This window comes from Tasmannia lanceolata, unplaced genomic scaffold (assembly GCF_043159265.1).
Source record: "Tasmannia lanceolata isolate RefF3 unplaced genomic scaffold, GAP_Taslan_0.1 ptg000012l, whole genome shotgun sequence".
NCBI classification, from domain to species: Eukaryota; Viridiplantae; Streptophyta; class Magnoliopsida; order Canellales; family Winteraceae; genus Tasmannia; species Tasmannia lanceolata.
In genome coordinates, this window is record NW_027518689.1 from 37925619 (window position 1) to 37936927 (window position 11309).

Genomic DNA, 11309 nt, shown 5'->3' on the forward strand with positions numbered 1-11309 from the left:
GTCAGCACCGCCTATTGCTCCTCGTACAGTTACATTAGCATATGGGACTACATCACCTATCTCTGGGTTGGTGTGGTATCCATATCTAATGGTCTTTTACTATCATATGTTCTTTATGTTCCTTCCTTCCCAGTTAATCTATTATCTTGCGTCACTTAACACAATCTTTGATGTGCTTTGTTTCATTCTTTACTTCTTATTGCACTTTTCAAGATCTGATGACTGGGACGAGGATTGGTTGGGGCCGTGAGATGGGTGACTTATACTACCTTGATTCAGTTCCTACCGGCGTTGCACTTCGTACCTCTACTAACGCTTATCAGTGGCATTGTCGTCTGGGTCCTCCTCCTGCCGACAAATTGCGGAAATCTCCTTTCATTACTAAGTCTACTGAGTCCTTTTCATGTGAGTCTTGTGAGTTGGGAAAGCACCATCGAGTGTCTTTTCCTTCACGTGGTGGTAGATGGTCGTTTAAACCTTTTGAACTTATTCATTCAGATGTATGGGGTCCTGCACGAACTACTTCTTTATATGGTTATCGGTATTTTGTTATATTTGTTGATGACTTTTCTCGCACTACATGGTTATATCTTCTCAAGCAGTGTTCTGATGTGTTTACTGCTTTTCGTAGTTTCTATTTTGAAATTGAAAATCAAGTTAAATGCTCTATCTCTTATTTGCGTACTGATAATGCCAAGGGAGTATTTTTCCAGTAGTAGTGGTTTCCATCAATTTCTTGACTCTAGGGGCATTATTCATCAATCTTCGTGAGCTTATTCTTCCCAAAATAATGGCGTGGCTGAGCGCAAGATCCGATACCTTTTAGATATAACTTGCACTATCATGCTCCAAATGCAAGTACCAAAGATCTATTGAGGTGATACCGGACTCACGGCATGTTTTTTAGAGAATCGACTGCCATCCTTTGTACTCTCTGGTGAGACCCCTTTCTCAGTCATTTATCCTCAAGGTAATCCTTTCCCATTATTGCCTCGTGTGCTTAGACTTTAGATGTACTTGCTTTGTTCACAAGATAGCCCTCGGGACTGGATAAATTAGACCCTCGTTCTGAAAAATGTATCTGTTTGGGTTATTCACAGATTCAGAAAGGATATAAATGCTATAGTCCTACCCTGCGAAAAACATTTGTTTCGGCAGATGTATCCTTTTTTAAGGAGACTCCCTGTTTTTTAGACTCTCAGGTTTCTACGGCTGAGCCACCAAGTTCATGTTTACCTCTCCCTGCTCCAGATGTTATTACTAGTAGTATTGAGTCACCTTCGGCTGGGCATCTACAAGGTTCTTCCACTACGATTCTCTCTTTCTCTCACAATCTCTCGTTCTCAACTACTACTTCTTCTCAATCTAACAAACATCAGCATCACGACTTGCAGTTTCTATTTTATATAAAGTTAAATTACAATAGAGCCCTTATGTATTGTACATAAGCTGAAGGGCATAAAGGATTATTCCTAACTTATATATATATATATATATATATATATATATATAGACACACACACTAATTTATAACAAGTGAATACAAAAGTCGCCCACACAAGTTATATACACAAATACATGGTGTAATAAGTCACCCACTTTCCACATTTTTCCTCTTTTTTAAGAGAAAAGCAAATGGTGTGCCATTTCTTATGCGAGAATAGTAGGATCGAGCATGGGTATACTATGAACTGACACTTATCTTAATCGTCATAAAAAATCTTGAAAATAAAAGATACAAATTAGGAGTGCACAGGTCTATACATACCCGCATCCACGCATCGTTCTCTGGTACTTGGATGCCCTTCACTATTGAAGACACATGTATGATAGCTTCAAAATGCAAAGGTGGTTCAAGCTAAAAAAACTATAAACTTACGGAAGTGGAAGCAAGAACAATTGATGTTCATCAAAGACACAAGAACCAAAGGAAATTAGATAAAGAGAACTACTAATAAGTAAGAACATTAAATAAAATGGATATATTTTGATTCTTGGATATATGCTGCATATATTTTTAACCAATTATACAATTAGAAGAGGAAGTACACCTGTCGGAAAAGTACCCAGCCATATAGCGCATAATGCATCTTCTGAGTGATGCCTAAAGTAGACCAGGTCAATTTAATGATCCTTAGAATCTCATCTGTTCCCTGGTAAAGAGTCAAAGAAAAAAATGAGTCATTGAAAATATGGCATGTTTTTCTTAAAATATCACTAAAAATCCTCAACTAAAGAATTAAGGTGAGTTACTTAATTCCCTTGTAGAGTCAAATAAACAAAAAAAAAAAATTTTTGGTATGATAAGAAGATAATCCAAGAAACAAATGTACTGCAAAGATTCATTGAAAATATGGTATGTTTTTCTTAAAATATCACTAAAAATCCTCAACTAAAGAATTACGATGAGTTACTTACATCTATAAGATGACTTTCCTCAAGAATGTCAAAGACACTAGAGAGTAACTTCTCATACAGCTTAACATTCAAATGATATCCAGCTGTCCAATAATAGGTCTCACCCGGAATACCAAACCTTGCAGGAACACATGACAACTTTGAAGCAAATCTTTTGATACCTTGCAGAACCTCAGCACGTTCAGAAGGGGACTTTCTTGCAGCCCATTCCTACATAGTAAAGAGGATGATTTGAACATGAGACTTATTTGCCAAGGTGGTGGTATCATTTAGAAGTCCATACCATCAAGATGATTACGCATCCAAACCACTTAAATAAATAAGCAATTTCCAATATCAACAATCAACAGGTATCAACTAAAGGAAGCACATGCCTCAGTATTTCTGAGCATTTCAAGGAAGCATCTGACCATCCTATGTTCATCTTTGGTGAGGTTAACAGAAGTGCAGAGAAATTCTTCAAGAACATTTGCCTGTGAAAAATAAATAACAGGTTAAAGCCCAGACAACTCGTGAACCAGGACACAATATGTGATTGATCTTTACCTGTCTCTTCTGCCATTGCATATAAGACTTGTCATTAAAAAAATCAGATTTGCAAATGCCATTTAAGAGCTCCAATGATATTTGAGGAACATCAACTTGTCCAGACATTGTTCTAGAAGCAAACTGTATCAAGCCCTGCTTAATGCATGCATCCATTGCTTCCGAGATCTGGCAAAGAAAATCAAAATTATTGGTGTCACGATACACAAAGAAAATGAAAAATGGAACAAAAAGAAGGATACAAGCAAAGGTCGTACAAGAAGGGAATCAGATCTAAGCCCGAAGCTTCGAGGAAGATCTTAAACCTCTAACTCCTCCTTGGAAACCCCTTCCCTAGCTAACCGGTCCATCGTAAAAAATAATCTTTGGGGCTTCCGTTTTTTACCCAGGAATTTATTTAGGGACCTGAAATTTTATTAATTGGAAAAAGAATTACAAGCATTTCCTTGGGCTTCCTTTCTCTCCCCTCTTCTCCTCAGAAAAAATCCTCACCACCGTCTCTGCTCCCTCCACCCTCTATCTCCTCTAACCCTAGTTCAAAAATCCTTGTCGAAAGTTGGAATGTCACCCATGGAGGCACAGAGGAAGCGGCAACATAACTCCAGAGCCAAGAAATCTACAAGGAAAACCAAACGCTCCTCCCTTTGCATGTTGTGGCAGCAGAAGCTTGGATCGTTCGTTATGTAATTTCTAGGAAGCCACAGATGCGCTCGCCTCTTCTGTCCAGTTTCCCCTTTTCTCCTCCCGTGGCCGTCCTAGAAGGCCCAACTTGGTATAAAAGCCTCATATTTCTCACTCAACAAAAAACTTCCATCGCTGCAGTTTTGTCCCTTGGGTCTTTCATCTGTTTTAGATTGATGAAACTGATTTCTTGTGTTTGTAAATTGTTGGTCTGCTGAAAGTTTTCAGTATTGTTTATTCATTGGAATTTTGAGAAACCCTTTTCTCTCCAATCTTGCAGTGGAACGGGAGTTTTCAATTTGATTCGTTGCTGGTGAATACATCTTAGAGGTTTAAGAAGGTAGTTGACTTATACTGGTAATGGAAGCCTTCAAAGATGATTTGAACAAATCACAAGATTCGATGCTGGCTAAAATAACGAGCGAGAATATACCTGTTTTACCCTCCATCTTCTTTCTTATATAGATACTATGCCCTAACCAATGATCTTATCTAAGACGGATCTTTTCATAACCTTTCTATGTGGTTGCGTTGATCGAAAGATGAGAGGAGAAAGGGTCCCACCGAGCATGCCAGAAACTTGTCGACGCAAATCTCGTGTATTGAAATCACAAAATTCGAAGACAAATTACCAAGAACTTGTAATTAATGAAAATGGTACAACTTTCTTGAATCCTCTGATTAACGATCTGTGTTGGCAATAGGAGCTTCAAAGAAAGCCTCGATATCAATGTCAGGGTGCAAAGCTTTCCCATACTATCAATAACAATATGTTAACCACTGTTTAACCCATCCCCGAAAGAGAGGGGGGGTTATGTTATGGAAAACCCCCGTCTTTCGATGGTGAACTAGTGTTTGGCATAGTTCACACACTGATCGAACTTGGTTCATCACCTAGCAAAGTTGCCAAGATCAAACAATAGGTTTTTTTTTTTCTTTTTTCGATGTTTGAATTTGACAAATAAATCGTGGGTTTCTGTCTCTGTGGTTGTTCCTTTGCGGTTGATATGGGTTGTTTGCTTTAATCGCTGGAAACAGGGAAAAAATTGAGTTTATGTTGAATTTGAATTTTTTTTAATATATTTCTAGATTGAATCAGCGAAAGAAACCTTAGGTTTTCTTTTCATGGTTGATTTGTGTTCATTTGGAATTGAGTCTGGAACCCAAGAAACTTTATTCAATCTGGTTCTCTTCTATATTGAATCTGCCCTATTTTGCACCCTATTTAAGTGTGCACAAACAAACATCCGAAAACAATTCAAGCATAATTTATTACCCTTGAAAACTTTTACAACCATAACAAATTAAATAATGCAAATAAAGTAAAATGAGAGAAAGAGAGACTCTTCTTCCCAGACAGAGAAAGAGAGAGAGGGACTCTTCTCCCAAGGCCCTGTTAGGATTTCAGGAAAAAAAATTCTGACAGGGCCTATTTGAGGGATATCATCATAAATTGAAGATCCCTCTAGATAAATTTGAACTGCGCTGATTCAAGTTATTTCCTTCCATGTATAGTCAAACAATGGGAAAAAAAAGGAAATTCTAGAGAAAAAAAATTCCACCCCAAACTTTTCCAGAAAATTCCTGCAATCAAAACAGGGACTAAGCAATCTTGTGTCCCATGGAAGATCCATGATGAGATCTTCCGGAGTGAATTGCCCTGAGAAAATTACAAAGGGGATAAAGGAATGTAAGATCAAGAATTTCTCTGTGTAAGAGTGTAATGTATAGGTGCATTGAGATCTTGCCGGAGTGAACTACCGAGAGAAAATTGCAAAGGGGATAAAGGAATGTAAGATCAAGAATTTCTTTGTGTAGGAGTGTAATGTATAGGTGCATTAATCCATGCAACTGTGAGACTATTATCCTAATACAGGTACAAATCAATACTATCCTTCTTTTACCCAATATATAAACATAAGATAAGAAAGTTCAGCATCTTTCCAACCAACACTTACGATATGGGGTCCCTAGAGGGTCACCATCAAGAAATGAAGGCAAAAATATAAGCAGCATACAAAAACACACTTGAGGTTTAGGAATGCATTACAAAAATACTTTCGAAGAATGAAAAGAATTGCAACAGACTGAACTAGCCTCCAAAATGAATAACCACAAAAGCACAAAAATGATTCATTAATATACATTGTCAAAAGGGTAAAATCCCAATAATAAAAAGAAAATGAATGAAAATAAAATCTTTTGGCAACTAAGCTAATCAACTTTCATGCTAATTTTTTATCTTAAATTATTTCCAAGAATATCTCAAGAAGAATAAAGAAGAAAAAGTTTGTTCACTAAAATTAGCATCATTATTACAGTAACAAATAAAACTGAAATTAACAAGCATATTTTGTTAATGGGAATTACAACTTGCCTCCATTTGAATACGGATCATATCAAGCAACTCAAAATGGGTGGGACATGATTGAGATGGTGAATTATCTCTTCTACTCCTAAGCGCCGTCAAAAATTTAGTCTTGTTTTCCTTCTTTTTGTCTTCAGATGGATGTATTTGAACTCTAGTCACAAAGAGAAAGAGACAGAAGAAAGCATAACACATGCGTAAAATCAATGAAAAACTTGAATCACTCAAGACATAAATGTCACTTCGAGGAAAAGTTTGAAGAGGTGCAGAGAGAGAAAGAGAGAGAGAGAGATCTTACCCAGAGAAAATCAAAGAAGCAAGCAATACTTCATAGGCTGTTTTTCGCACATCATCCTCAGATAATCCTTCAAAGCCCCTAAATTTATAGATCAGTTTAACAAAAAAAAAAATGAAATTGAATAGCCTCGCTATACAGATGAAACAAACAAGAGAGGGGAGAGGGGGGGATATCAGACAAAAAAACATGTGTATCACTTTTAAGTTCTTAGTAAATAATTATGTCTAGCAAGTAAAACATTCATTTTGCAACGCTCTATAAAATATCTAAAGGAGAAATAAGCGTACACATATTGGCACCTGTACGCAGGATAGGTACACCTAATGAGAGAATATTTGCATCTTTCACAGGTTGACAGGGAGTAACTGTTGCAGCCGTACATCCAAACCCATATTCATCTCCAGAATTTGCAATGGGATCAACAATCAAATTATCATGTTGATTTGATGAACATGGCGAATAAGTAGGGGCCGGCTTAACCAAAACCTTGGGAGGCACACGTTGAGGAGGTGAACCAGACAACTCTGGTTCTGAAAGAAGAAAATATGAGCTTCCTGATTGAGAACATGTCTGCAAAAAGGAGTATATGATATGGTTAAGACTTAAACATGACAAGAAGATGATAAAATTTTTATTTAGAGTACATTTAATACCAGACTAAAGCATGCAAATAGTTTCACACAAGAGAACACTGCATTTCAAGTATACAGGTCACAGTACCAAATCTAGTTTAAAGATGAAATCTACCAGAAATTAGTTTACCATGTTAGATCTGGCAAGGATATAATATTTTCTTAATTAAATGAGACCAGAAAACACTACTTGGAAGAACAGAGTGAAGACTGGAAGGAAGAATATCTAGAACTAGAGTAGAAAAGAGGAATAGTAAAAGCTGCATGCAAACCACCTACACATTTCCAGAACTAACCAACAAAGTTGTAACCCAGTCTCAATCAATGGGAAAGAACATAATCAACTAGGTTATGCATGCCTCATTTATGAACTGAAACTAATATAGAAAGTGAGGATGAAAAGGAGCTTAAATAAATGAGTTTCTGATGCGGGGAATCCAACAAGATACATATCGATAAATACAAATTCAACAAACTTGATTTGCTAATAAAACACAGCCATAAGTCTCACAGAACATTTCCCCTATCTTCTAAGAACTCCCATGATGAAAAAAAAATGAGAGAAACCTATCGATGAACAAGAGTTGATGAAATTTCCAGAAAAGTTTGCTAAAAGGGGGAAGGTTTTCTGCGTTGCTATCTAGAATGTTTCAAATCGTTACTAGGGACTAGCCACTTAGCCCTATTGCCTCCACAACAAAAATCTTGGCAACTTCTCTCAGCTTAGATGTCCTACTTATATGTTTCCTTATTTATAGTAAAAAAAAAATAGGGTTCATTAATTTTAAAAGCAAGGAAACCATGTACTGCTATTAACAAAGACAAGAGGAAAGAATGAAAGGTACAGCTAATTCACAAGTTAGTGATCACATGTGCACAGGGTGCTGCATCTTAATTGACTCTGGAGATAATAAACAAGAGGATCCATGCTCTTCTATTTAGAGTTACTTTAACATAACAAGTAAACTGAAAAAAATGTCGATATTCTGTAAATTTATACAAAAATTTGCCATGAGATCAACGACAAATATCATTACCTGAAGATAGCACATTATACAAACATAACAAATATTTGCGACACTTTCCCTCAAACTCGCCACGTAGTAGCTTACTTTAAATACAGAAGACTCCACACCGATGAGCTGTGAATGGTTTAATAATCTTTCTCCAATAAAGATAGGCCATGGCAGAAATTGACATTGATCAAGTTATCAAAATGTCCACCGTATGCAAAATCATCTCTTGAAGATAAGAAATAACATGTGCCAATGCAATATGGAGACTGGAATGAAATATTGGTTTTTTTTTTTCACCCAGAAGCAGTGCAGCAATGCCCTTGACTTTAGCATCCTAACCATTCAACTGATAAAATTTAGATATCCTCCTTATGTCTTCATCGAATATGTATCAATACAAAGACTTCATCATGATCCTCCAACAACAAAACACCCATAACGAACAATGACACAACTTTTCCTTTTTAATATCATCTAAAAGTGAGGAATATTGGTTGATACATATTGGCCTCAGTCAATACCTAAATCACTGTTTTAAAGTTGAGGAAAAGGATTGTACGCTCGAGCGTACCAAGCTTATGGTACGCTCGAGTGCCCCAATCACATGGGTCCCACATTTTTGTGGTGATCAAAAGCATTCATTTGCAAGGCCTATCATAGATAGGGTGTGTACCAAAAATCAGCTCCATTCAATCATCCTAACCCCTCCAAAAGTGGAGGGCAAAAATGGGCAGATTTGTGGTCTATCCATTTTGCCCTACACAAATGGATGGGTTAGGATGATCCTATGGAGCTGATTTTTGGTACACACCCCGTCTATGAAAGGGCCTTTCAAATGAATGGCTTGGATCATCCTAACAAAATGGGCCCACATGTGATTGGGCACTCGAGCGTACCATAAGCTTGGTACACTCGAGCGTACAATCCTTTTCCTCTTTAAAGTTATATCAAAATCCATAATTAATTGACAAACAGATTTATTCAACATCTAAGTTGATGAATTCACATGGTAAAATCCTACTCATTATTCTTAGCACATCAGATTTCCATCAGCGACAACACAAAATTAAAATAAGGAACGATAGGTCATGCCTTCACATACATCAAGCTAAGAATAAGATAATAAAAATAATAAACAGATGTAGCATGGTTTCATAAATACTCGATACTTCCTTACCATTATTGGAAAATCAGATTCATCAAAGTACTTTTTAGTGGCTTCAGAAATATCCAAAACTCCACCTGGAACAATAACAAATTGTCAGCTTAGCTAAACACGAAACCCTTCTAGTCCTTTTCACAATACAAAGACAAGTGAGAGAATGAAAATAAAAATTTTACCGGATAGAGCACATTGTAGCACATGATCAGTGCTAATGGTATCCAAATCAAGATCAGGCAAACCAGCAGCACCGGGAGGAGTTCGAATTTCTTTAATCAAACCGGCAGATAAGATGAAATCGAGGAGCTTACGACGATCACAGCGATATTGCTGTAACAGAGAGTTCTCCATCTGTATCAAGAAGCATCAAAACCACAGAAAGTAAACCCTAGGATCGGTTGTGTTCGATATCAATAGATAGATTTACTTTTCTCCTACTTTATATTCATTAAAATTCTCATTCTCTTCTCTGTTGTCGTTTTTTTCAGGGAAAAATCGAGTGGTAGTATCAAATGATGAAAGATCCTACGATTTTGCAGCGAAGAGAAGGTGAGATGAAAAGGAAAAAGTTCTGTAAAAGGGATTGAGAAAGAAAAAACAGAACATGCCCTCGGAACTGAAGACGGATGAGAGCGAGTGTAGAAAAGACGATGGAAAAGAACGACGACGTCCCAAAAGAAATTTACACCCCCTTTGATTACTAGGGACACCCAGTGCCAGGGTATAACGTCAGAAGTATCGAGTGGGTTTGATTGCCACGTACACTGGTGCTGGTTGTCCATGGTGATCAAAAGCGGCGTAAATATGAATTCCAGTTCATTGGATCTCTTGAAAGTCGATCCCGCGTGAACTTTCCAAAATCTAGGGCTCATGTTTATTTGTGAGAGCTGTGAGAAAGTGTTTAGAAAGCCACTTTTCCAGAAGCACCGAGAGAAGGTTAGTCAAGCTTCCAGCTAGGGGTGCAAGTTGGGTTGGGCTCACCCCGATTTTTGCTTGGATTTGGTTGGCATTTCCTCGGATTGGGTTGGGAAAAACAGGCCCGATTTAAGCTCGAGGTGGCTTAGGTTTGAGGCCTTGGCAACCCAACCCAAACCCGACTTCTGTCCTCCAATATTATCTTGATTTTCTTTGGGCAGTGATAAATCGACCCCCATATATCTTAAATCGACCCTGGGAAGAAAGTTTTTATCTGCCGTTAGACACCGTAAAAGTGTACAACTCTCGCGCCCCAACGTTTTCCTTTAAAAGGGGTCGATTTATAATATATGGGGTCGATTTATCACTCTCCTTTTCTTTAAGTTAAAACTATTTGGCCTGAGGTCAACGTGAACCAACCCAACTTGATTACAGGTTAGATGAGTTGAGCAGGGTTGAGAGGTTTAGACGTGGGTTGCGTTAGGGCTGATCATCCTAAACCCGAGGCTCAGGTTGGGTTGGGTCAGGGTTGAGGGAATGCTATCTCAGTTTGGGTTAGGGTTAGCCTCAATCAAATCCAACCTAACCCGAGTTGCACATGACTGGAAAGCCCTAGCATAGACGCTCGAAGCCAGAAGCTTAGGCTTTCCTTCCCAAAAAAGCACACCCAAATCAAGCCTAAATCGTCCTTCACAGGTACTTCACGAGCCAGTCATGGCCAATTTAAACTCGTTAGAGAGTCCTAGTCCTACTACGTGTGCTTAAATAACTTCCATTTTTTAAAATTATTCACGTATTATCTTTTTCAAGAAAAAAATCAATTCAATGTACATCATAGGATTCATAGCCCCATATTTCTTTGAGTTTCCGTTTATTTCCATGTCATGTCACATTTGTTTTACACCCATTTTCCGTCTACAGAAACAAAGCTTAACAGTCACTTAATATTTTCGAGTGATTTCCGACTATAGTTGCGGCTCTAATAATGAATGCTTTGTAAATATATAATCTCGTATAACTTATTGCTTAGAGTAAGAGCAAACATTGTTCCAATGTTGATAATTTATACTATCTTATTTCTATTGCTTAATACAAAAATCTAAGGATATAAGATATAAAAGAGTACACAGGCGAGGCAACAACACTAAAATACCCACTTGGCAGTGGTAGTAGGAGCCCACCAGGTTTTTTTTTTTTTTTTTTTTTTTTTTCTAGCTAGACAAATTGATATAAAACCTTGTGTATCAAAATCATTGGATAGGACAAAAAAGTG

The 11309-nt window shown here is 37.4% G+C and overlaps 1 protein-coding gene across 14 annotated transcripts in view; it reads right to left on the reverse strand.

The window, feature by feature from the left end:
* LOC143888114 (DNA topoisomerase 4 subunit B (DUF810)) overlaps nt 1-10006 on the reverse strand; it is a 54120-nt gene extending 44114 nt beyond the window's left edge. For 3 of the 14 annotated variants that reach the window (XR_013254482.1, XM_077392431.1, XM_077392430.1), the window contains exons 1-9: nt 9301-9822; nt 9137-9201; nt 6611-6881; nt 6312-6378; nt 6023-6167; nt 2965-3132; nt 2793-2891; nt 2419-2628; nt 2052-2153 (exon numbers count right to left, since the gene is read on the reverse strand). Coding sequence is in view for 10 of the 14 variants with exons in the window: in XM_077392431.1 (XP_077248546.1) it covers nt 2052-2153; nt 2419-2628; nt 2793-2891; nt 2965-3132; nt 6023-6167; nt 6312-6378; nt 6611-6881; nt 9137-9201; nt 9301-9472 (1299 nt within the window). In the remaining 4 variants the exon portion in view is untranslated. Of the gene's footprint in view, nt 1-2051; nt 2154-2418; nt 2629-2792; nt 2892-2964; nt 3133-6022; nt 6168-6311; nt 6390-6598; nt 6882-9136; nt 9202-9300; nt 9850-9884 lie in introns of those variants that run through there. The other 11 variants (XR_013254485.1, XM_077392432.1, XM_077392433.1 and 8 more) reach the window with 8 other exon arrangements.
* Nucleotides 10007-11309: the final 1303 nt, after the last annotated feature.